Below are 27,758 nucleotides of genomic sequence, written 5' to 3' on the forward strand. Positions count from 1 at the left end.
TTGGATTTAATTTTGTTTTGTTTTGTTTTTGATGGATGCATCTACTTCTTCCATTGTGTCTTCTACACCTGAGATTCTTTCTTTCCTATCTTGTAGTCTGTTGGTGATGCTTACCTCTGTAGTTTCTGTTTTCTTTTCTATGTTCTCCCTCTCTCAGATTTCTTCAGTTTGTGCTTTCTTTAATTTCCATCTTCAGATCTTGAACCATTTTGTTGATTTCCTTCACCTGTTTGTTTGTAGTTTCCTACTTTCCATTAAGTGATTTAATTCCTTCACCTATTTGAACTTTCCTGTATTTCTTTCAATGATTTATTTTCTCTCTGAAGGCCTTAATCTATTTGATTGTATCTTCCTGTATTTATTTACAAATTTTATTAATTTCCTTCATTATCATCTTCATAAGCATAGGTTTTAGGTTATTTTCTTGTGTTTGGGTTGTGTTAGGATATCCAGGGTTGCTTGACTTGGGATAACTGGGTTCTGGGAATGCCATATTTTTCTGGCATTTTTTGTTGATTATATTTTAATGCTGACCTATAGCCATTTGGTTGTGTCTGTCATTGGCTGTTGGATCCAGTTGCCTACTGGGTGTGGGAAGAGCCCTGGACAGGAAGCTGGATGTTCCTGCAGAAGAGATTCTAAGATTGGTGGGAATGATCACTGGACTGGTGGGTAGATCTCAGGGACTTGCCAGTGAGCCTCTTCAGATGCTTCATATTGGGGGCCAGGTGAATTCACCAGAAGCTCAGGGGTCCTCCTTTTGCAGAGGGAAGTCCTCGAGTCAGCTGCCCTGCTACTGGCTTTCTTGCTGTGAGGTTAGTGAGCCCAGGCTGTGCTCAGACACTGTTTGCTGGGAGCAGCCTATTTAGCAAACCTGTGACCTCAGAGGTTCTCCTGGTATCTTTATGGAGATGGGCTGAGCCTTGAAGCAAAGTCTAGTATTGCTTCCATGGGTCCTGAGCATCAGGAGGCCTGAGGGTGGGGCCTTGTGCCTGCATTGGTAAAAAATGAGCCCCAAGTTTGGAGCCATGAGCACCCTGGTACTAGAAGGTATCTCTTCCATGGAGCGGTGAGAGTGGTCACCTGAGTTTGGAACCTAAAGCCTCAGATACGGGAAGGTGTCCCTGGGACAGTGAGAGTGGGCCTGGGTTTGTTGCCTTGTCCCGAGTACTAGAAGGTATCCACAGATGGTGGGACTGAGCAGGTGGCCTAGGGCTGTGGCTGTGCTGGGCAAGACCCCAGGGAACTTTTCTCGGGATTAGCTGGGTGGCCTGAAGTTGGACCCTCGTGTTTCCCCATGGGTTCTCCTCTCATCTGAAAAACACAAATGTCGTGGTTTTAGGATCCACAGTATGGTCTGTTGGTCGCTCTGCTCTCACTGCTGAGCTGCTGTTCAGATACCCTGCATGGGTATCTTGGATACCCATCTTGGATCTCCCACTGTATACTGTTTTGTCCCCACTTCTTTGCTTGCAAATGCTTGTTACATTGAGTAATTGGTCTGATTCAAGGCTTTTGCTCTACTATCAATACTTGGTCACCACTAGGACGCCTCTCAGGTATCCTATGTCTCTATGTCTCTGAGATCCTGCAGTTTGGATCTGTATGACTGGCCCCTTCATGCACTCCAGCAGTTCTTCAGTGGGGTAGATATTGTGGTGGGCTAACTCAAAGCCCTGGATCTGGGCAAGAGTGGTAGCTGAGCTGGTTGTAATTTTTTTTAAATTACATTTCATTGTAACTTGTTAATCATGCACTGACTCTCACATGTTCCATGTGTAAGAAGTACACTCCATCCCCTGCCCTAGCATAGCATGAAGAGCTTTGTGTCATATCCTATGGTAAGTTATCATCATGAAGTTTTAGTTATATGGTTCATTACATCTACCCAACAACTTTAAAAATGTTAGTTAGTGTGTTGGCTAAATGAAAGGCCAGTTTTACTTTCCTAAATTTTAGGAATGACTTGATTCACTAGCACTTCCATTTTTAAAAAATTAGATCAGTTGTTAATTTGTCTATTCTGGACAGATAAACAAAGAAGGACTTGCAGATATATATTTAAAATAGAGCTTTATAGAGTGTTATTGGATCATAGAAAGGAAGAGTTCCTTCTGAAGGCTTCTCAAATAGATGACAAGTAGAATGACAGATAGTGAAGACTATAGTTGAGGAATTTAACTTATTGTTGATATTAGTAAACACTGGGAATGGATTCTTCATGGGTCTCTTACATGCTAACATGTTAGGAAGTAAGGTCCTTCTTAGGCTGATCTTTTCAAGAATGTTGGTTTAGCAAATGGTATTGGAAAATACAGATAATTCTCACTACACATTATTAAACATTGAGACCCTCCAAATGAGGTTCCAAGAAGGCAACCTACTTTCTGTGTAGACATACACTTGTGGTCTCCAGTGTCGCATTTGTCTTTCAGCTTTAATATGTAATCCTTGAATATGTGTAATATGAAAGTTCTCTATTGGCGATCTTTAGTCTCTTCCAAGCAATCTAGCTATGTATTGGCTTTCCAGGAAGCTTTATAGATATACAGATAAAACCTCATAGAATGATTGATGTAAGTGTGCATGTAGTTAGAATTCAAGGATTTAAATTAATGTCGTTCACTGTCTCACCTTGAGAGCCTACTGGACCTTAGATAACCCATCTTACCTTCTTTCTTACTGCTTCTATCTGACTTTAAAAAAAAAATCTTAACTTGTTATCGTTCAACACTCCTTATGACACAAGGACTGTGTGCTATCAGGTTATGCTGAAGGTATTGGGAAATTGCTTCTGTTATTGGTTTAATTAAAGTTGTCTGGAAAGACTAAACAGTGGGATTAGATCCAAGAAGAAAGGAAAAGCACAGCAAATGAGAAGATGCTCTGACTTAACTGAAATGGTGATTATTTTTTGTTTTCTTCACATACTGGTAAATAATGACAACCAAATCACACAGATGCAAAGGAAAATACCCAGCCCTTTAATTGTACATGACATATAATTTTCACCTCCAAAACACGCTGTTCTTTTTTTTTGGGTAAACAGTTCCCTTTAATAAAGCAGTACTCTTTGTCCATGTGTGCTGGAAGATAATTCATGATGAAAATGCAGTGGAAACAATGATAATGAGATCACATTTTACAATCGCCTGGTTTTGATTTTGTTCTGGTCTCATTTCTGCCATTTGAGGATGAGAGTTAATAAAAATAAGGGAGTGGCTCTCCTTACTCCATCTGCTCATGCCTTACCTCTTACTTCTTGGTCAGATTATAACTACTCCATCATTAGGCATGATTTCAGTATTGTCATCCAGAACTGAACCTAAAGCTGAGGAATTTGTGCTCCCCTCTTAGCCCCCACCCTCCCAAGTTAATTCCATGCACAACTGGAGAAGATACAGAAATGAGAATTCTTTTTTGTTGTTATTTTTTGTTAATGAATTGTAGTTTCACAGAAATTGTCAAAGATGGGCTGTTAGAATTCTAGCAGAGATTGTCTGGATTCTTTCAGGAAATTAGCACAGGATGCTAATCAAGCCAATCACAACTTTGGATGCCAAATAAACCAGTGAGCTTCTTTTTCTGCTACACACACATACACACACACACACACACACACACACACACACACACACACACACACACTCGGGCCCACATCAAAAATAGTCACTTCAACAGGCAGTTCCAATGGTACTGAAGTGGCTTTTAGATCTTGGGGTAACCAAAGTTGTCTAATTAAATCTAAAGCCTGCTCAAAAAGGAGGGAACTTATTCATGATACAATAAACCTAGGCAAGAACCACTGTCTGGAGAGCCTTCGACCCTAGACGAGAGAACCCACGACTCCTCAAACCACTGTGATTTCTAACCTTATTTTTAATTCTTAGGCTCATATCCAAAAAGTGCAGCCCCTTTTGCGGAATGCAGAGACTGTTACAGAGGTACTCATCTAGTCAACATGCAGAGAATAAGTTACCGTGGTGCTCAGCCCCCAAATGGGGTACCCATAACACAATACCTACACCTAAAGTGCAATGACATCGAAGGAGGAACATAAGCATGGTTAGAGGCTGAGAATAGATGACTACTAGGATACACTGTGTTCTGGACATGACAAGGATGTTGCATACATGAAATCTCAACAATATGGTTATATGCACAAGATTTACAATAACTACAACAGTCAACATGCCAACATGGATGGGACAAAATTCCGCAAGGCTGCATGCCTACATAAAGACCTACATAGGTCATCAGTGGATGCTAAGGGAAAATCAGTTTTCTTCATAGGTGGGCACCAATTCTGCATGGTCAGCTCTTGACATTTGTACATGTGGGCAATACAAATATGCACATATGCTAGTTATGTGTGGATAGCAACAATAATTTTATTAGAAGAGGTCATGAATTCAAGAGGGAGTGGGCAGGGTAGAAAGATTTGGACAGGGGAGGAAGGGGGAAAGATCTAACTGCAAACTACGCATATATGAAGTTCTCAGAAACAGCCATCTCTTTCTTGAACGTGTGTTAGCCCAAGGACAGAATCAGCTGTATAAATTGGTTAACTTGGGTGTACTTTATTTTTCAAGAAACAAAATACTTGGAAGCTCAGGTCCTGAGTGTCTAAGTTGATTTTATCTCCTTACTTGAAGACACGATGATGAATTCTCTACACTTGGCTCAGAAATGGCAAGTTATGATGCTTGTATAGTATGAAAGATATAACTCACATTTCATTTATACTTTATATAAAATTTAGAATAAGCCTAATTTTTCCTATTTAACAGAGGAAGACAATGCAGCCAGTCCTGATGAGACATAATAGGCTAGGGTCAGATAGAAAGGGAGGAGGTCCTCTCACATCAGTGAACTAAAGGAGGGGCAAAAGGGGAGAAAAGGAGGGTGGGATTGGAAGGAGATGAGGGAGGAGGCTACAGTGGGGACACAAAGTGAATAAAAAATAAATAATAAATAAAATTTAAAAAATTTAACCTTTTAATTAAGCATACTTTGGTCTACTAATATGCTTATTAACATATTCTTATTAATTACTATTTAATTATCTAATATTTTATTAATACATCTAATGTATCTTCTAAACTGGATTTGTAGGACTGAAGATTCCAGAATCCAGACCATTTGCTGTCTCAGCTATGGAGTAAAAGCAGGGTAGGCTAGGCAGTTAGGAGATTTGGTCCTGTTTGGAGAGTGTCAATCTGGAAGCAGCATTTTTTAGGAGAAATGATGTGTGAGGAGGGAAAAAATAAACAGCACTCTTTCCTTTGTCTCTAGCTCAGCTGTCTATGCACAAGCCAAAATACCAAACCCGCATTCAAATTCAGGGAGCAATAGTGGGTTCTTGCTTGATTGTTTGTGATTAATGCAAAGTCCATATTTAATGTAACACCTATTAACTGTATAAAGTAACGGGTTGGTTATGACATTTCTATGTATGTATATAAGGTGTCTGAATCAAATTCTCTTCAAATCTTCATTATTCTTTCTTATCCTCCTCTTCTCTTGCTCTTCCACATTCTCATAGCATCATCGCCTTTGCCTCTTTTCCAGTAAATTCACATATTCAATAAAATATATTTACCTTTGTGAAGTTGGTTTACTTGGCAAAGCATGATGATAACCATTTTCATCTATTTTCCTGGAAATAGCATAATTTTTCTTTATGGACAAATAAAATACACAGAGCACATTTTCTATTTTCATAGGCACCTAGGCACCTATGATTTTCTGACTTGGCCCTTCTAGTAGTGCTATCCACATTATGCATGGATATGTAGATATTTATATTGTAAGTTGGCACTGATTCGTTTTGGTATGTATCCAAGAACTGCCTAGCCAGATCACGTGATGGTTGTATGTTTAGCCTTTTAGTAAACCACCGTACTGTTTCCATAGCCTCTCGACTAACTTACATTGCACCAAATAGTACATAAATGTTTTTTATTTTCCTGTATTCATGCCCAGACTTTTTTTTTTGTTATTGTTGGTTTTTTTTTTTTTTTTTTTTTTTTTTTCTTGACAGCCATTCTGACTTGGGTAAGATGGAATGTTAATCTGTGTTCAGATTAAGTGTTAATCTGAATTCTCATTGTGGTTGTGGTTAAGATGGTTGAACAATTTTTTCTTATATTTATTGAACATTTGTACTTCTTACTTTGAAAAATGTTAAGTTCCTTTGCCCACATTTTGACTAATTTATTTGCTCTTTTGTTGCTTAACTTTTTGTTTTTGTTTTTGTTTTTCTTCAGATACTCTAGATCACTTTGAATTCTTTATTGTGGATACTACTGTCTGTAAGATGAATAGCCTGTAATGTTTTTTTTAATGATCTATAACAGTGAAATTGAATTATTCAAAAGAAATTGACCCTTGGGATTCTAATCAAAATGCCTATCACAAAGATATAATAAATGAATTATTTCAATGTTACAAATAGTGTAAGTGATGTATCAGGATTATATTCCATCGATTTTTTTTAACTGTTTTAATTTTGTGGAGTTAGAATGATTTTAACAGAGAGTAATTATTTAACTTAAAAAAAGAACCTAGTCTATTGCTTTCTCTTCTGTTGCTGTGATAAAACACCATAGTCAAGAAAACTTAGAGAAGGAAGGGTTTCTTTGGGCTTACGGTTCCAATGGAGGAAGAGTCCATCTTGGCAGGAAATTTAGCAACAAGAGGCAGGCATGGGGGCAGGAGCAGGAAGCTGAGAGCTCACATCCTCAACTACAAGCAGGAAACAGAGAGAGCAAACTGTACATAAATACACAAAACCTTTCATCAGTGACATCCTTCCTCCAGCAAGTTCACACCTCCTAAACTTTCTTAAACAGCACCACCAACTGAGGATCAAGTGTTCCAATACCTAAGCCAATGGGAAGGAACATTCTCATTTCAACCACTCCCTGACCACCATTTTTTGTTTATTTGTTTGTGTTTTGAGACAGGCTTTCTCTGTGTAGCGTTAGCTGTCCTGGACTCACTTTGTAGAGCAGGCTGGCCTGGAACTCACAGGGATCCACCTGCCTCTGCCTCCCTGAGTGCTAGGATTACAGGCATGCACCACCATGCCTGACCATGACCATATCTTAACCTCAAGTGCATTTAGTCCAACTCCAAAAGTCCATATAGTCTGTTGTTGTTTTTTGTTTGTTTCTTTGTTTGTTTGTTTTTGATTTTTAGTGTCAACACTGTTGAAAAGTCCAAAGTATCTTTGGAGACTCATGGCAATGTATTAATTATAATTATTTGTTAAATTGCAAAGCACATTACATATTTCAAACATATGATGATACAGAATGGAAGACTTGGACATAGTTAGTAAATACTGAATCAAATCAAGACCAGAACCTAGCAAATTTTGTAGCTTTATGTCTGGTGTCAAACGTTTTAAATGGCTCTGCCTCTCAAGCTCTGCTGCCTGCAACATTCATCTCTTTTGGGCTGGCTCGGTCCACTTCCCGTTTGCAGTCATCCTTGACAGATATGCCATGGCTCTGAAATCTCCAACATTTTGGGGTCTTCACCACAACTCAGGATTTATTTTCACAGCATCATTCAATAGCCTCTCAAAGCATATGGCTCTCTAACACCCTTCATGAAGGGACTCTTCTGCTCGACCTTAGTGGTTCTATGAAACCACAGAGGAAGAGTCCAGGACCTCTTCACTCTTTTGTGCTTTATGTCTTTAGAGCCAAACCCACATGGACAGCACTGCCACATTAGGCTGCCAGTTCGGGATGGACCCTGGCCACCTGAATCACATTAGCAGCAGTATTTTCATTTAGTTGCTTTCAGAAAACGCCCCAGGTTTTCTTACACCAGTTGGAAGTTTAGCTCAGTGAGGTCTTTTCCTGAAGGCACCCTTCTTCTCATTCCAGTGCAGAGCTGGAGACCTCCTTTTAACTGTACTCATCTCCTTCACAATTACAGCCACTCTTCCAGCCTTGGCTGGATCGCTAAGCTTTAGCGTCTTTCTTTCTGCTCTGCTTGTTCTTGTTTCACTGCAGACCTGCAAAATATTATCCGTATCAGTCATGGCACAGATTCGTTGTTATACTGCCTTGAAATTTCCTCTAACAAAAGGTTAGCCTATTTCTTTTTAATTTAGCCTCAGTTAAATTCTTAGGCCATGGGCAAAAAGCAGCCAGACTTTTGGCCAAAATATCACACAAATGGCCTCCTGCCCAGTTGCTGTTAAAAGTCTTTGCTTCCCTCTGAAACCTTCTGAGCCAGGCTTCTATTATTTGCTTTGTCTTCAGCACTGTCTTTCAGGCTCCTGCTAGAATAGTGGCTTAATTTCTATGTTCAACATGTAACCACTTTTCTAGGCCTAAGTCTCATTCTTCCACGTTCCTCAAACAACTACAGACACACCTATGGTTAGATTCTTCATAGCAACAGCTTACTCTCTGTAACCAACTACAATATTAGATACTTAACTATTGCTGCATATTATAAGTTTTTAGATGGGTGATAGTCTGTCTGATGCACAGTAACAAGGAACAGGAATTGGGAAAGTCCTGAGTCAAAGGGGTGAGCTGGATGTTAAAGCAAGACTATGAATTCCAAATTCAGTCTTTAGTAAGATGCTTCCTTCATCAAGGCAACATCTATTAACCTCCAAAAATATCACCACCAAGTGGAGACTGAGTGTTTCAAAATCCAAGCCTATGAGGGACATTATCATTCAAACCACTACAAATAGTTTGGCAATCCAAGTAATATCTTTTTTCTTGTACTCATTCTTGCATTTCAGGAAGTATCTCAGTTATCTGGACTCCCTGAATATGTGAAAATAGTAGAAGTTGGACCTAGGGATGGATTACAGAATGAAAAGGTAGGTTTAGATCAACTTTACATAGTGAATTCCTTAAAATGTTAATGGTATATAAGTTTTATTTTTTTTTTTTTTTTTTTTTTTTTTTTTTTTTTTTTTTACTTTTTCATTTAAAAAATGTTTTAATTATTCTCATTTATTACAATTTATTCAATCTCTGTCCTGGCTATAGCTCTCTCCTACATATCATTCCAAACCCACTCTCCTTCCCTCTTCTCCCCCTATGCCTCTCCCCTAGTCCACTGGAAAAGGAGGTCCTCCTCCCCAACCAAGGACAATGCATGGAGAAGACTTAAAATCCCAGCTCAGATGTAACCCATAGACTCAGTCTCCAAGTGAGGTCCCTAGTAAGAGGAACAGGGACTTTCTCTGTTGTGAACTTAGTGGCAGGTTTTCTGATTACCTTTTCCTGGAGTGGGGTGCAGCCTTGCCAAGCTACTGAGGAAGACAATACAAATAAGCCTGATGAGACCTGACAAGCTCAGATCAAAGAGAAGGTATATAAGTTTTATATTTTAAACAATATTGTGGTAATTACTGTTTGAATTTTTAAATCATATTGTTTTTGCTTCTAATTAGGAGTAATATTTTGTGCTTCAGTAGATTTTATACAATTCATTTATGCAATATGTTTTATAATTTTTTAGGTTATAGTTCCTACAGATATAAAAGTTGAATTCATCAATCAACTTTCCCAAACTGGCTTGTCTGTAATAGAAGTAACCAGCTTTGTGTCTTCCAAATGGGTACCACAGGTATTCAAATTTGTCATTATATAGTTTAACATGTTTAAATTTAGTAACTGCTATAATACACACACAGATGTATAGATATATATCATAATCAGATATGATTGATATAATAATTTCCATATATTACAAACTATTAATTTGTATTCTGATAGTACTTGGAAAACATTTGATATATGAATTGAATCTTAATGCTCTCTAAGAATAAATACAATATTAAGCTATTTTTAAAGAGTAACCTGTAACCATATGCTAATATTATATAAACAAATGATCCAAAAACTCAAAGGTAGGTAAAGCTCTATAGAAACTTTGGGGCCTTCCTTGAATTTACCATTTATGACTGTCATTTTGGCTAACCTGAGTATCTTCAAGTGTGATAGAATTTCACACTAACAGATGAGTGAAGCAGAGATAATTCTTCATTTGCTTCTTTTATCACTCATATTTGCTGGCATGTAATGTGTGAGACACAATAGAAGAAATAAGTCATTTACAGTCTTCTCATTAAAAATATAAAGATACTATAGCTTTATCCAGAATTTCAGACATTTAACAAAACTCATCAATCCTGAGACTTGATTAGAGTGTTTGAGGCATGATTAGTAAATAGTGACTAGTTAGCTTCATTCTTCCTAACCCAGTGCCATTATAACACCCAATCCCTGATTCTCTCCTCTGTACTTCATTTCATTGGTTACTTCTGATCCCATTCCTGTAGTTCCCATAATTCTCTGCTCTCTTAATTCAGCTGCTCTCATGTTAAATTTTTATCTGTGAGACTGTCTTGTGCCTGCTAAAATTTGATTCTCTTGATATTCTGCTTTTAGTGCTCTTGCCTGCCCAAGATCTTTCTCTTCACTGCCTCTTACAACAACGGTCACTTTGCTGAGGAACAAAGGGCTTAGATTATGATATACTTCAACTGGATGTGAAACTGGCATCGCAGTCTCATGAGATTGAAACCCACGCTCATTACTCTCACATACCACCTTACACCAAGAGCTCATCTGTTCCCCATAGAATCTTATGCTTGATTCTCCAAAGGGCTGCTTTTTACACCTGGTCAATTTCTGCCTTGGTTAGTAACGGCTGCAGTGATGGAACGCCAAGCTTGTTCAGATGTAGGAGATTTGTTTGCTAGTTCTAGAGTCTAGGAAGCTAGAGATGAGGGGCTGACAGACCTGTGGTCTGTGAAGTCTTGCCTTGTAGATTTCACACCTCCATCTTTACAGTGTACCCTCATATGGCAGACAAAAGGGTAAGGGAGAAAACTACTTCCTGTGTCCTCTCACAAACACACGGCCCCTTTGCTGGGGCTCTGTGATGACAACACAGGTACTGTTCAAAGTAATTTCCTCCAAGTACTATCACGATAGTACTAATACAGGGACATTTGGAGGGAGATGGCTTAAACATTCAGTCTGTAGTGAAAACAACAGAAAAAGCTCATGAAGTGTCTCTGGGGCTGGCAAGATGGCTGGTAGATAAGGGAACACAACAACCTAAATTCAATCCCCAGAACCCACATAGTGAAAGGTGAGAACTAACTTCTCCACACTAAGGCGTACCGATACCTACACACACACACACACACACACACACACACACACACACACACACACGTACATGCATGCACACGAACACATCCACACACCCACTCCCCCCCACAACAAACACACACATGATTAAATGTGCAAGAAACTAGTCTCGACTGTATTCTATACTATTTTTTTTTCCTTTTCAAGTCCACAGATATATTAGCAACCCACAAGATATTACAGTCCCTTACACGGAATATAGAAGCATTGTTTCTTCTTTCCCTATATGTCCTACTTACAGGGACTAAGATAAGCTCCCAGAAATATCAGCTCTAACAAACACATTCTAACATTTTAACACCGAAGAAGCCTGGAAAATTCACATTCAAGTCTTCGAATGTGTGACCCCGGTTTTCCTCTCCACCCTGAGCTCCATCAATGCCATCCACTTTGCTGAAAGTCCTGCCAACATGAACTGATTCTTGTTCCTATCTTCCTGGCTCTTGAACATGGGCAGCAGTATACGAAGCACCGTGTACATACATTTGCTTAGTTACCTCTCAGTGTCTGTATCCTCCTGCAATTAAAACAGGATGATGAAAAATTTTTTCAATTACGATGAATTTGGTGTTAACAGAGAACACCACGCAGTAATAACTCACTCTTTACTGAGTTACTATCGTTTCTTGTCAGATAATGGTTTTTCTCACAATTACACACTTTACACACTTCTAAATCTCTTCTGATTATTTACTATTCACACTGGGTCATGAAGGTAATGTCTGCGTCTCTTTTGTTCATCATCCTCAGTGCTTGGGCCATAGTACGTAGGTATACAGTAAATTACTGTGAAATGAATAATGAATCAATCAGCTTAAAAGAACCATAACATATTATCTCCAATTATCTTATATAGGTAAGCAGCCCTGCTTTTTATGTTATTATATAATTATATAACATATTATTTTATTTATTTTTTATGTAATATATTACAATATATAAAACATTTGTAACACTTATGTAATTATATAATTAAGTAGACAGCTATCTTCCTTAGGAAAACACATTATTTGATATGAATACATTTTTGATTATTTTGTGAAACAATTTTCACTAGCTGTCATTGATTTTAAGCGACTAAAGAAATTTTCATCATCTTTAAGAACTGAAGTTGCTCTGTTTGTGGCACATTCTGCCCTTTTTACATATTTGATTATGGCTAGGAAGGGATAGGACACACTGGCCTAGTTATAAAATTAGTCTAGAGTGAATAGGTCTTGTTAATGTTAATAATAAATTCTAACCAAAATTTCATTTCATATACTGTCTTGATATCTTCGAGATTTAATAATTCCCCGGTGATTTAAAAAGTTGCATATAAAATATTTTTCTTCTAATATGAAGATATCCATGCCTTCCTGCTACTATTATTATATGGTAATAGAAATTGATTGATAGGCTTTCCTTCAGACCCACCTATGATGCTCACAGAGACACCTGAAAGAATGAGGCTAGAACAATTTCTAAAGGGCCATACTCACTCTCTTGTAGCTAATCACAAGAAAATATTATGAAAGAAAAAGAAATGAAGCCTGTGTATAAGTAGGAGCTGGAGCGGGCCTCCTGGACATATCCATGATGGGAATATAAAATGACAGAATTCATTCTGAGTTGGGTCCCAAGCTGAATTCGGGATTAGCCTACTGAAAATTTATGAGCCCATTTTTAAGCTCAAAGTAACATTAAGCAAGTGACTGGACTGCCGGCGCCACACAGCTCCTGAGAACATCTGTGCTGAGAAGAGAGGGTTCTAGACCTGTGCCCTTCTCCCCAGCGTACCATGCAGCTGAGTATGTGACTTAACCTCTCCGAACCTTAGAAACTGTAGCACAGACTTAGCCTGCAGTACAGCATGGCTGTGGGTAGCCACCAAGGGGCAGTCGCGTCAATGGTCCCTGTGTGTGCGTGATCACGGGGCCTACCTCCTGACGAGTGTCCAGTCATTTCCACCATGACTCTATTAAGATGTGTTCATTTGAAGCCTCATCCGGTTACACGTACTAAAGCAAAAAAAGGGATTTAAATAAATCATATAGCTACAAAAGAGCAGTGCGCCTGAATCAAAGACAAATGCTACAGACTTCATCTTTCAAAGTCACTCGCCGTGCTTTCGAGCCCATCGAGCGTTTCTCTACAGGCAGCCTTCGGAACAAGGTGTTTTTGTAGTGTCTTCTTCACATGTGTCTGCTTCAGATTCTGCTGACCATACATTTGAAAAGCTTTCTCTTCTAAAGCTTTTCCTTCTCATCCTAGAAGAACACCGTGTCGCAGAGTCCTTTAAAGTACTGTCTGAGATTTGCACACGGTAATTCTGGGGTAGCAGCTGCTCCCAGGTTGCCTGAAGCGATCTCTGCTTCTAAAGACAATGCCTGAGGTCCTCTTGGTGCTCTCTTGGTACTCTGTGGGTTCTGCGTTTCCCTGGAGTGGATTCCGTATCAGATGTAGGTCATGGGAATAGTCCTCAAGTTTATGTTTAGATTGCTGCTTGTTCACTTACTTCTTTTTTTAGCATTTTAAAGCTTTTTTACAGTTTCCCTCCTACTGTTTTGTTTGGCAGCGGCTGTCTAACTCAAATAGCTTAAAGAAAAGTTCCACGGTAGCATGGTGCCATATAAAACAGGATCCTACACCTATATTTTAAATGATCACAGATGATAAAATGCCTGCCATTAAGAAATACATGTTCTTTATAACTTATCTGGAAAAATATTTCCTTAGAGTGATATGTAACATAAGAATATTTGAAATTAATCCAGGTAGCCCCTCATTTAGATGGAACACACAATAGCATGAGAAAGAAAACACATTAAAAACAGATTTCCTGCACCTTTAAAATGTGTCTGTTACTAGTAAGCTATTTAAATTATTGTAACTACCGTATTTTTTAAACAACTAAATTTTTGTGCTAGACATTAACATATTCTTTTGATTTGTGTTTTATTTGTATAAATGATTAAAATGAATGTTCCTTTGTTTGAAAATAGGAATAAATTTAGTATGTAACACTATATATATATATTATATAATGGATATATATATATATATATAATATATATATTATACAATGGATCAGTTATAAATATTATTTGTCCATGATGAAGCTTTTGCCTGTTGGAATAAATGGATAAGAAGTTTCCCTAAAGGTATAGAAGTGAGTTTTTCTTTACGAGAGTAGAAACAAACAAACATAAAAGACAGTAGCATTATTATTATTACTATTATTTTTACAAGTCACTCTAACATTTGTAAATAAGGTTAAGGCACACATTAACCAGACCTCTGTAACCTTTCCTATACACTCATTCTACTGTGGAGGACAATTCGTTCTTATTGAAATGGTAGTGCATTTACTAGATTGACATACCAGGTTTAAATTTGCATCTATGAAATGTGAGAAACCACATTATTTAAATCTGGTTCATCTTAGTCTTTCTGTCTGTGTTCTTTACAAGGAGTATAGACAGTAGGGTGGTAGGGAGATAACAATTTTGTGAAGATGAGAGTGGGAGAGAGAGAGGAGAGGAGAGAAAAGAAGAGGGAGCAGGATGCCTCCAGGTTGCTGGTTTATGAGACATAGCTAGGCCACGGAAAGATCTCGGGATGATTCCAATGAAAGGATGTCCACTCTACTCACACGTACTAAACATGATTCCTGACATTTCCACCAAGGGAATCTAAGCCAAGTTAACTGAGACAATACTTCCTATTTCCTGATGTTACCCTGTTTACCCTATTACCCAGGAGTCCTTAGTGTTACCCAGGAGTCCCTGCTGTTACCCAAAAGCAGAAACTGACAGACTACAGGGAAGAAACACATAATCCAAAGCCTCCACAGAGGATAACTACGTGTATTATACATGTCTGTGCTTAGTGCTGTGCTGCTAGATGCTGACATGGAAGCCAAAGCCACATTTGTAACCTGTGACTCCATCATTATCATAGTCTGTACCTATAGGTCCCTCATATATTTGCAGTAGAGATAGATTTATTTAATGACTTCAAGCAGCTTTAGTAACCAAATATTTTAATCACCAAGAATCTCCATTGAGAAAGTCTTATTTTATTTTCTCATCTATATTGATATTCCAGGCATACACATTAATCATACTTTCTTTAAAAAAAAAAAGTATCGACATGATGAGATCAAATGGTATATCTTTCTTAGAAGCAGGGACTAAATGACTGTATTGTTTTGTTTCTTAATTTACCTGAGCATGTTGGTTTCCTGATGTGTCAAATACATCTGTGTAGTCAATTTGTCCTCTGGATAGGCGCGAAGATTCTAATTGATATAATGTAAATGGCACCACATGGCTTTTAAAGTTACGTGGGAGAAATTGTGCTATGGGAATTGTGGTGAACTTAACATCTGTTTCCTGGTTTTCCAGGAGCACTTCTCCCTGAGTAGGTGCAACGTTAGCCCTTCAGAAAAATTGAAAACATAGATGCTTTTGCCTTTTCACTCTGTTTCTAGCATTTAATACACAAGCCACGGACCCTGTGGATTGCTTTAAGGGATCCAATGTGCTTTCTTTTGCTTAATGTGTACCCTGTGTCATCTGTTTTGTAGGGGAAAATGTGTCTACATGCATGTACCCAAACACTTGCAGGTACCACTCAGCCCTGACAGCTGAATCAGACAGGTTTTCATTGTGTGCATAAAAAATATCCCATAAGTTTAGTGACTTAAAATAGTTTAGTGGCTTATGTCTTTCAACCATAAACAATTCAGTTAATACCTGGTCAGGCATTCCAGAGACTTCTTAGGGGCTAGGAGTAAGGTAAAGTAGATGATGGTTAGAACAGAACTCAAGTGCACATATGGTTGAGGCAGTAGGGACTGGCTGGGTGCTACTCATTCTTTAAGTGTCTTTGAGGACCTCTCTATGAGGTCCGCCACAGTGTGGTCCTTGTTAACATTTAAGACGATGCTTAGTGGTCTACAAGTGACATGCTTTTTATAGTTACGCCTTGCAATTTGTATAGCTTTGATTTGGCAGAACCTATTGGTTGAGACAGTTATGAAGCCAACCAAGTTTCAAAGAAGGGAGAAAGACACCACTTTTTAAAAAAATTATAGTGTAGCTTTATGAGAAAGGAAATATCATCGGGACCATAATTTTACAAGTGTCACAGTTTTATCCTAAAAACCGATATAGAAATATTTTAAATATTTGCTTTTTCATAGTAGTAATTAAAAAATAAATGCAATCAACAGAGAAACAAAGTCTGTGATATAAACCCTAAATTTTTTAATTAATTTATTTTTTTATTAATTACACTTTAGTCACTTTGTAGCCCAACTGTAGGCCCCTCATCCTCATCCCCTCCCAGTCCCACCCTCTCTCACTCTTCTCCACCCATGTTCCTCCCCCAGTCCACTATAGGGGAGGTCCTCCTTTTCTGTCTGACCCTAGCCTATTAGGTCTCATCAGGACTGCTTGCATTGTCTTCCTCTGTGGCCTGGTTAGGCTGCTCCCCCATCACGGGGAGGTGATCAAAGAGCAGGCCCCTGAGTTCATGTCAGAAACAGTCCCTGTTCCCCTTACTAGGGAACCCAGTTGGAGACTGAGCTGCCATGGGCTACATCTTAAAACCCCTAAATTTAAAAACACTTGCTTTAGCCCAGGCATGGTAAGTATTGGACTATTCATACACACCTCACTCTAATACATTTCCTTTATAAAACTGTTTTGCCTAAAAAACCAATTCATATGGATATGTGAAGGAAAGCATGTTGCTTCAGCAGCTTGCAAAATGAGAAAGAAGAATGCTGCCTCCACGACCTGTCTATTGCTCCTTCTGACCTGCTTAGGTAAGGCAGACATGAGGGAGAAGCTGTTGGCGCACATTGTAAGTGTGGCCTTCATAACCACATGTATTTTGCAGGAACCCAGCACTTTCCCAGACCTGTCTGTACGCATAGCTCACAGTAGACGGGGGAGGGGGGAAATGAAGGCTGAGAATCACTCACCTGAGAATCACTCCATCATCTTTGTGGAGGGTCCAGTGTAGAACAGGAGATGCCCAGCATGACCTAGTTTAACACACTGTTGACCCAGAATCTCTAGTTTTAAGGGGAAACAAATGAGAGTAAAACCTCTTTTCACATCTAACGCCAATGTACTCCAAAAATGAAAGTAGCAATTAGATATTCAGTGTTATTTTCACTAGCACAAAATATGCTTCTCATTTTAAGTTGTTATCTTAAAATACTAATCAGAGTATTCAGCTTTTTCTTTTTAGTGAAAAGATTGTGTATTATGAATGTTATGGTAGGTACTGTGTTGTGCAGAGTGAATTTCGTTTCTATCCTGTATCTGTAGTGAAATGTATAGTAAAGGCTTTGTGTCTGGCTTTGGGTGAAATGTTTCAACAAGGCCTTTGCTGTGTTTGCATTAATCACCAGAGGCTGAGAATTTATTTCGAGACCGTCTGAACCCTGAAGAAATCTTGTCTCTTTAGAGAATCTGCACTTGGTACTATGTGAGAGCTTTTAGCTGCACAGACCTTGGTCCTAAGACACTCCTGGCAAACCTGGAGTTCTTATTTTTGATTATAGCTAGCCATGGCCAAAAGGGACTGAGATTCGTGAAGGTTGTCTGCCATTGTAGGCAGCAAGGGCAAGATAACTTTGATAGCTGGGACTTTTTCCAGCCCCAATTAAGCTTATAATGTTTGACTAAATTAGCTAGAGTGAGCTAATGGGTGTTAGTGTCTCCCAAAGAGGCTGAACCCCTCTGCTTCTCATAAAAATGAAGGCTTAGCGTCTTGGTGAGTTTCTCTCTCTACTGTGGCACCTGTGACCCATAGGTATCTATCCATATGTATCAGTGTTTTTTCTGTATCAATGAGCATCAGTACATCTTTATTTAGAATGATGATGTAGATTGTTTTTCTGTCAGAAGTGTCAAGGGTTGTGTAATCATTTGTGTGTGTGTTTTGAAATCAGTGATTAACTTCCACTGCACTATAGGGGAAACAACAGCTTGCAACCTCTTTGCAAATCTTTAAAACTCCTTTGTTTGTCTCAGAAAGATAGAAAAATGTGAATAAAACTTAGACAGGTTGTCATAGTAGGTACTATTTCTCTGCCCTTGAACTTGATTACAATTTAGCTTCAATAAACATTGAAAAAAATGCTGGTAACACTGTATTATATTACATTGTGTTGTATAGTAATTTCTTCTCTAAGACGTACTTTTACTACTATGACAAAGGAAAAGCAAGGCTGAAAGCGTTCTAGCAAATCATTATTTTGATTTTTAGATGTTTAAAAAGAAGGTATAATCTAATTTTATTTTGATTTCTTTTTCCCTCTAAAATTTATTCCACTTAGAAAGTAATGTGCACTACTTTTCAATAATACAATTAGTTGATTTGATTGGGTAAAGTGTTATAATGAAACATTGTACTTCATCTCATATTCAGTTTCATTCAGTTTGTCATCTTTATAAAAATTTTTGTGTTTATCCATGAAGAATAGAAATAAGTTTTCAAAAACATTTCGGTCACATTTAAAAGACACTTCTCTGTGTAGTTGAAAACATTTTCAAATTCTTTGACCATTTCATACATGTGTTTAGCGAACTTAGTAATTAATACTCCCTATTCCTCGTTTCCACCATTTCCTTCTCCCAGTGGAAACTTTATTCTTCTCAACAAGTTTTCTTCCTATTTTCATGTTGTTGAACTGTTGCTCTTCATAATTACCTTTTATATATTGACACCTTGGAGGTCTATACAGATTAGGTAAAAGACAAAAACCAGGTAGAGGTATATTTTGCCTTAGAATATTTGATTATGACTTTTTACATTAGCCTTTTGAAATTACTCTACTTTGGTGATTGGCCTCCACTGAACAGTCTACAGGCTGAGCCATCTAGGTGCAGTGGCCTGTGGGAGACACAGACTGTAGTCAAGAGGCCTGGTGAAAAGGAACTTGGGCACTGTACTAAATTAATAATAATCAAGATGACTGTGATGAAAATTTTTTAGAATAACAGAATGTTCTATAAGAGTTCTGAATTCAAGCATTTTTATTGTTAAGTTAGAGGATATTCTTTGGAAAAATGCAGTTAATTTAATAACTGTCCTAGAAAAATTTACATTTGACATTGAAAAGGACTATAGGTTAGAGTTACATATTCTTTGAGATACAAATATATTGAAGTAAATTCATGGTAATCATGCTCCAGGATTAATACTACCTATCTTAGATTGATTCAACTTATATTTTGTCTGCTTACGGTTTGTAGAAAGAAAGATATGACCTAGTTTTTTAAAATAAGCACAAACACACACACACACACACACACACACACACACACACACACACCCCTCACCTTCTCCATATCCTCCAGCCTCCCTGCACTTTTGGGATACTATTATGTCTGTTATTTAACTTGTACTTTCTGATGGAGAAGTAGAAAATTTGTGACCTGATTTTTACTCATTTCTGGTATGATTTGGTCAGGCATTTTCATTTCTCCATGTTTTGGAACCTTTCCACTTATTCATTCTCCCACTTAAAGCTTTTATTTTTTTTCTGTATTAAAAACTATACAGAGCCCTTTGTTAGACTCAAAACTGAATAACAGTGTAGGCACAACTCTATAATTAAGGTGAATGGGGGGGGGATACAGTTGCTTGGCAAACACACACACACACACACACACACACACAAAGGGATTTTAAAATCAAGTTAGTATATGCAAATGAATTATAATCTGGTAGACCCAGATAACTAGCATTGCTGGGTAGGTTGGTATTGGGCATACAGGCACCCTTAGAAATTCTGCCTTCACTGTTTATAAAACAAAATCTCCAGCATCCACATTAAACCTAAGCCTCAAGATTACATGCTACTGCAGTGCTTTCTGTGGTAATGAGACCTTGCTTTTGTGATATCTCTTTCTTCTTGATAGTGTCTGATTGGTAGTGAGTTTTTAACCCAGTAACCCAGACTTCACCTCTCTGCTGCAGCCCTTCCCAGTGCTGTAGGTTTAAAGTGTTAAGAATACAAAACTCCATTAGCAAAAGACACTGAAAGCTATTTGTTCCACTATTTTAAAAATTGCTCATGCTTCCACACGACAGAAAGAACAACACTGGCAACATTAATCTCATATACAAAAGCATATACATGAAGAGCAACATGATTACACAGGCACAGAATGAAATTTATACTGGGAGCTTTGAGACCTTTTGCCCTTACTTCAGAATGATGTTGGGAACATGATATTTTTAATATTAGAAGAGCAGGCAGGTGGCTACAAAGGCATTGACCCTAAAAAAAGAGTAACTAATGTATACCTGTTATGTTTACCTGCCTAAGCTGGGAAATGTTATTGAATAAAAAAGACTTTCATTTCTTCCCTCAAAGATGTTAGTGTTAGAGCTCTTAACCCACAGAAACATTTCTGTAGGTGGTGTTTATCTTGTAATATAAAAATGAATATGTGTGCACATCACTGAATTATGATTAGCATCTGTTCACAGGGATAGAGGAGGGGGAGTTGTGGAAGCCTTTGAGACACATGGACATTCCATCCAACAGAGGGCACTACAAAGGTCCTTTGCATACAAAAGTAAAGTTGAACAAGGAAGGACAGGAAATTATACACCAGACCAAATTAGTTTTAAGGCTTCTGGACTTAAGTTTTGTGAGTACGGGTGTCAGATCATTTTAGCTTTGGCAGCCAAGCAGGGTATTGGGTAGAAAAAAAAAAAAAAAAAGGATGTTCAATTTTCCAGAGATTTCCTGTGTTTATTATTGTAAGGCTGTGATTTATTAAGAGTGTCTTACTTCTTCAAGCAGACCAAGATTTCCTCTGTGCTACCGAGGCTAAGATAGATGAGGTCTGTGCTAGCCGTCTATGAATGAGACACGGTTATAGGATCAAGCTATATGTTATTCATAGCTGCCTTCAGCACTCTCACCCAGGATTGTCAGGAAGCACTCAAGTCTCATTTTTTTTTCTCATTACTGAGTTTCCAAATGTTACCTTTAAGAGGAATAACTGCTCATATTGAGTTTTGAGTTATAAGGTCTGAAACCACATCACTTACGTTTTTTTCACTAATCGATGGCATGTGTTGAAGAAATTGCATGTTCTCTTATCTGTCTGTTTTTCCTGCTGCAAAAAAAAAAAAAAAAGCAGCACTGGCAGACACGGCCAGATGAGACTCTAAATAATAATTTACAACATTATTTCCTTTTCGTTCAGTAAGATCTGTATACTGTTCTGTATTGATGGTGGACAAAAACAAAGACCTCAAGATGCTGCTGAGCTGGGAGAAAGGACAGTCGTATGTCCATATGTATAAGTATGTTTCCTAGAAAGAATTTAAGATAGTATGTTAAGAGTATTAAAAGCTAGATATAACTAGAGATACTATGACATAGTAAGAATGAATAATACCCCCTTACTGAGTGTGTAAAACTGGAGGACTCTCTTCAACAAAATAATTATGATACCAGATTCTATTTAGGTAGGGGAACAAGTGCTAAATTTTAACCATAAAAACAACTCATTAAGTTACAGAAATGTAAACTTTACAACTGTGATAAGTATCCGTAAATTAATTATGATATTTTCAAAAACTGACATAAATGTTGGAGATGACTTCATAAAACGTTTTCCTTCAGTGTTTGTGCATTAATTGTCTTTTTTTTTGCAAGACAATATGATTAAGTCTTTTCTCTGTGCCAGAAGGTACTCTGCAGGTTATTGGAGGAAAAGAATCATCATCAAACCCAGATTTGGGTGGTGCATGCTGCAATACTGAACTGCCTGGATAGATATGAGTACAGGTATCTTGCCACAGTGACATGTCTTGGGGACTCTCAGTTACTTCTTGTTGGAAATGAGGCCCACTCAATGGGAGAGAATGTGTGTTCAGTACCGATCTGCCTGGCACAATGTGGTCACTGATACAACTGTGGCATGAATGTTTGGGGGATAAATAACTGCCTCCTGGTTGGCTCTGAGGCCTGCTTAGTGGGCAGGAATTCATGCCTGGCATTCAAGACATAGGCAAAGCATATGACTGGTCACAGGGCATGTATGGGAATCTACACCTGATGTCTTACTGAATGCACATGCAATCATGCTGTCTTCTAAGTATTTTATTTTTATACTTTTGGGATAGAGCACCTCTCAGCCTTGGTCGCAGAAGGATTAAGAGGTGCAGCCTTGTTGGAGTGAATGAGGCCTTGTGGTAGGAAGTATACCACTAGGGTTGGGCTTTGAGGTGTGTGTGTGTGTGTGTGTGTGTGTGTGTGTGTGTGTGTGTGTAAAATAGTTATGTTTTCATTGATTTAATTTTACTAACTAAAAATGATATGTGATCATGATAAAAATAAGATAAATAGAGGATAAATAACTCCTACTGTCACTTTCATTGGAGGGTAGTAATTTGGGAGTGGTATCTGTTAACACACCTTTCTCCAAGCTCATCTATTACACGTTCCATTGTTTATGTACTATCTATATACACATTTTTATACCATAGTTTCAATATATTTTACATTATAGATATAACCTATATTCACTTAGTTCTTAGTGTGGATAGTCTATTATGCAAACATAACAGAACACAAGGCCCACTCTCCAGCCCAGGGGGGAAATAATGAGGGTCATTAAATCAAGCCTCACAGAAGCGTCCATTCTTTTAAGTATGAAATCCTCATTATAATTCATGTCAATATTTCTATCTGATCTTAGTATTATATCTTTATGTTAAGTAATTAACTTACTGGCTTTGTAGATTTGCTATTTTAATCCGGAATTAATTTGTAGTAGTCACATAAAATACATTTTTGATTGTGTAGTGTGGTTTTTGTACCAAGCACTCTTTACTTTATTCAACGCTTTGTATATAAGAACAGGGAGCAATTTTTTGATGATACTAAATAAAGCCTTCTAACTGCTACTAACTGGAATATTCACATTTGCCCAATAACATAAGTTGTTTGTCCCAGGCATGTTAAGTGATTTAAATGGTGTCATACAATTTATATTTTCTTTTTTTCTCTTTTTATATTTTTTATACTTTATTTTATTATTAGTTACATTTTATTAACTCTGTATCCCAGCTGTATCCTGCTCCCTTATTCCCTCCCAATCTCACCCTCCCTCCCTCATCTCCTCCCTGCCCCTTTCCAAGTCCACAAATTGGAGAGGACCTTCTCCCCTTCCATCTGACCCTGTTTTATCAGGTATCTTCAGGACTGGCTGCAGACACTGTAAAATTTCATGCACTGAAAAGTTTCTTAGGTTTGTATGAAAACATATATATATATATATATATGTTTTGCATATATATATATGTTTTGCTTATATAGATATTGTTTTGCTTTATATATAAAACAAAACAATATCTATATAAGCGAATATATACATAGTTTTGCTTTTCAAATTCTCCATTCTATCTTGAGTGTCTGATGCTAGCAAATGACTGCAAGAAAATAAATATTGGTTACAAGAAAATGTCAGAAATCCTGGTTCTCTGTAGTCACCCATTTAATCTGATCCTGGTATGTGAATTGGTAAGGTCATGCCTTGTTATAGTGCATATATGATAATGAGAACTACTTTTCTTTAAGTACATGTGAACACGTCTCATATCAGACATTAATTAATAGAATGTATTTTATATGTGACTATAACTTACACAGAGGCCGATAATACATTTGATAGCTTGCTCAGTTCCATACTGACATATAAAATATTATGTATTTAAGATGGCTGATCACACCGAAGTGATGAGAGGCATTCATCAGTACCCAGGAGTTCGCTATCCTGTCCTTATTCCTAATCTTCAGGGTTTTCACCGTGCTGTAAGTGTGCTTCTCCTGTAAACTTGCCTTTATTGTTTTGAAGATTTTTGAAAGTTAAAATGCTGTCCCACGGAATTCACCAATCTTCAAGTGTAATTAATCTGCTTATTACTAACTTGAACACATAGAAATCAAGAGTCCATTGCATTATTAGGATATAATGTAATACCCATATAGCTCCTTCAGTGTAACCAAGAACTGAACAAGAAAAATAGAATTTTCTATTTGGGATGAAGTTTTAAAAGTATATTTTGTGCTTCCCTATTGTAGGGCATATCATACACATTTATTGATGAAGCATTATAAGGATCAATATTCCTAAAATAGATGTCAACATTTTGGGGCCAGCTTTTTATTTCTGTGGATTCTTTTCTTAGACTAAAACTAATCATCGGCACTGTATTTTTTTATTCCTCTTATGTTTTATTTCTTGTGATTCTGTGTTGCTTAGGGACTTACATGATTTAAATAAAAGTGTTAATGACTATAACCATGAGAAAGATTCACATTATTTTTATTTTAAAACTTACTGCATTATCTTTAGATATTTTGTTGCAAAGCAATTGCAGTATATATTATGTATGCCCATGAGTATTTTATGTTCTATATTTGATATTGTGCTGCATGAAGTTGAGGTTGTAGCATCTGTTCAGTACATTACCTATTGGTATATATACTGTTGGAGCCATTTATCTTTTATTTGATTTGATATAATTTTATGGCATTTTTAAAATAACAGAATATTGCTGTCATCAAGTCTTTCCAAAGAAAAGAAGGTCTCCGTCTTGAGGAAAATACTCAAGACATCTGCTCTAAAAATAGTTTAATAATGAAATGAATGCTGGCTTTAGAGGCCTGTGGGTTGTAATCATAGCATTGTTTGGTAGCTTACTAACTGCCTGAGGCCGGATGGCAAACAAGTTGGTGCTGCATTCATAGAAGAAGCCCAATAATAATTACAGGGCAGCATAATTCTAATATTACTGGCAAAAAAGGACGTGCTTAACAAAATAGAAATTTTATTTTAGAGGATCAAAATTCACATTTGAACAAAACAAATGTCTTCTAAATGTTGGAAGAAAGATAATTTTTTTTGCCTTTTTAATGTATTAACAGGCATTCAGAACTGAGGGCATGTAAAACCTGGTCAGGCAGCGAGCAAGAGATTAACACAAGGTCTTGTAGGTGCATCTTAGAAAGCTGGGAGGTTTGACACTTGAAAACGTATACTGCAGACACTGTGGGTAGCATAAACACAACAAAGGGGAAGGGGGACAGGTAGGGTTAATCCAGTTATTATTTTAGAGTTAAAGACTAGCAATCAGACTTGCACCTTAGTCACTTGAGCACATGACTTTGATAGTCAGGAAACAAAGCAACAGAATCTAGCTAGGAACGAAAGTGAAATTTAAAGGCGAAGTGAATGTCTTTCTGTTGGGAAGACATTCTCTGTTGGATTACAGGAAGAAGAGAGAAACTGAAGTACCTTGCACTGTTCTTTTTCAGTAATCGGTTCCAAAATAATGTTCTCCAGAGAAATGAAGGCTTTGGTGCCATCTATGTGTTTTTTCCATAATTGTGGTTAAAGCGCTTTTTGGATAACATGATGAAAGACAGAATTAACCGGACCATCATCACTGTGGATTATGCGTCTCAGAATCTTAAGAATATTATAGCTTGTGGAATCTTCTTGTTACTATAAAATATATTTTTTCCACTTCAAAACAGTGTAAGTGGCAAAATGAGAGGAAACTGGCTTTAAATTTTAAGGCGACGTGATAACACAGGCGTGGCCTGAGAGTAGTCAGTGTTCTGCTTGTAAGCCTCAAGGTTTTAAAACTTGTGAGCTTTGGGCTGTGAACTGTATCTTTCAGGTTGCTGCCGGTGCCACTGAGATAGCGGTGTTTGGTGCTGCTTCTGAATCTTTCAGCAAGAAGAATATTAACTGCTCCATTGAAGAAAGTATGGGAAGGTTTGAGGAGGTCATCAGCTCTGCAAGGCACATGGACATCCCAGTGCGAGGGTACTCACGAAACCCAACTCGATTTCATTTGCATCTATTTAAACTACCTTGATAAACTTTTTTTTTTTTTTTTACCATTTACGTATATGTAGCATAGCATTTGTACCATATTTGCTTACAGTAATCACTATGCAGTTATATCGCATTAATAATGATTACCGTGTTTCTAGCTCATGGAATGTGGACTCTCATCGATATTAGGAGATGTAGGATGCGAACCTGACATGAAGACTCAGCTATCCAGATATAGCTATCTGCCATGTAAGACTCACCCGTGTCAGTAAATGAGAGCTGCTTCTGTAAACGTAGGTGTATCCCATAGTACCCCCACTCTCTGCCACTAAGCTTTGGATATGCATCGCTGGCTTTCATTCCAGGAGCTCTCACTAAGGACAACAGAGTTGGAAATACTGTGAGAACACCAAAAATCTCAGTCTTCTCTTTCAGGAGTTTACATGGTTGCCGGAATTGAAATGTCATGCGCTGTCATTTCTAAATTCACTGTCTCAGGGCTCTTGCCATCGATCCGTATACAAACCATTAGGAAACAGAGTAGCAGAGAGCAAAGACAGGAAGATATGGAGGCCATCAACAGTGATGGAACGGAAGGAAGGAGGAAAGTCTGTGTTTGATTGTTTGTTTGTTTTTAATTTTCATTAATTACCCTTTATTCACTTTGTATCCCCCCTGTAGCCCTCTCCCCCTCCTCTCCTAATCCCTCCCTCATGCCTCCCTCTCTCCACACATGCCCTTCCCCAAGTCCACCAACAGGGGAGTTCCTCCTCCCCTTCCCTCTGACCCTAGCCTATCAGGTCTCATCAGGACTGGCTGCATTGTCTTCCTCTGTGGCCTGGTAAGGCTGCTCCCCACTCAGGGGGAGGTGATCAAAGAGCCAGCCACTGAGTTCATGTCAGATACAGCCCCTGTCCCATTACTAGGGGACCCTGCTTTCAAGACCAACGGTTGCAGCACAGCTTTGGAATTGTTTGCACGAACTGAACAATATGTGATAAGCTCTTTGATACTGAAGAATGAGAGTAGCTTGTTTTCTAATAAGTATATAAGTACTCAGATATGACAGACTTTCATTTCATGCTGGAATGGATGGATTTTGATGTGCCTTGAAATTCTATTAGTTGAAATGAGCAATGTCCATAGAGGGAGAATAATTCAGCTAATGAGAAGAGAGGATTGGCTTAGTAATCCCCAGCACTGCATGTTTAAAAATAATAGCAATGTGAAAGACAATTGGTTTTGAGAGAAGGCTTGTGATGTTTGGAATGAAGCCTAGGAGAACAGAGACTTCTACACTATATTGCATGTTTTCTTTTGAATTGTTATCTTCCCAGCTTTCCACTATAATTTTTTTTAATATTGTATTTCTTTGGGGCTTAATAGATATTTTTTTCACATAAAGAACTTGCAAAAAACATTAAAGCCAAAGTAATACATACCCCTCATCATAAAATAATAGCATATTTATTTTAAGGCCAAATTAATCAACATAAAAGTAGAGCTATTCCATAAACTTTCAAATTTAAATATCAAAGCTGCTCCTTCCCTCTTGCCTTTGGAAGAAAGGGGATATAAACACTCTTGTCTATTTCAAACTGTGAAGGATATTTAGCCCAGTGATTCTCAACCATTGGATGTGACCCCTTTGGGGGTCAAATGTCCCTTT

The 27,758-nt window shown here is 37.8% G+C and overlaps 1 protein-coding gene across 2 annotated transcripts in view; it reads left to right on the top strand.

Annotated features, from left to right (window-relative positions):
- Positions 1–27,758, top strand: part of Hmgcll1 (3-hydroxymethyl-3-methylglutaryl-CoA lyase like 1) — a 117,037-nt gene that overhangs the window by 35,540 nt on the left and 53,739 nt on the right. For both annotated transcript variants that reach the window (XM_055596916.1, XM_055596917.1), the window contains exons 2-5: positions 8,780–8,860; positions 9,508–9,615; positions 23,959–24,054; positions 25,929–26,077. In XM_055596916.1, the coding sequence (XP_055452891.1) occupies positions 8,780–8,860; positions 9,508–9,615; positions 23,959–24,054; positions 25,929–26,077 (434 nt within the window). The remainder of the gene's footprint in view (positions 1–8,779; positions 8,861–9,507; positions 9,616–23,958; positions 24,055–25,928; positions 26,078–27,758) is intronic.

This window comes from Psammomys obesus, unplaced genomic scaffold, assembly GCF_907164565.1.
Source record: "Psammomys obesus unplaced genomic scaffold, mPsaObe1.curated_primary_1811, whole genome shotgun sequence".
Taxonomy (NCBI): domain Eukaryota; kingdom Metazoa; phylum Chordata; class Mammalia; order Rodentia; family Muridae; genus Psammomys; species Psammomys obesus.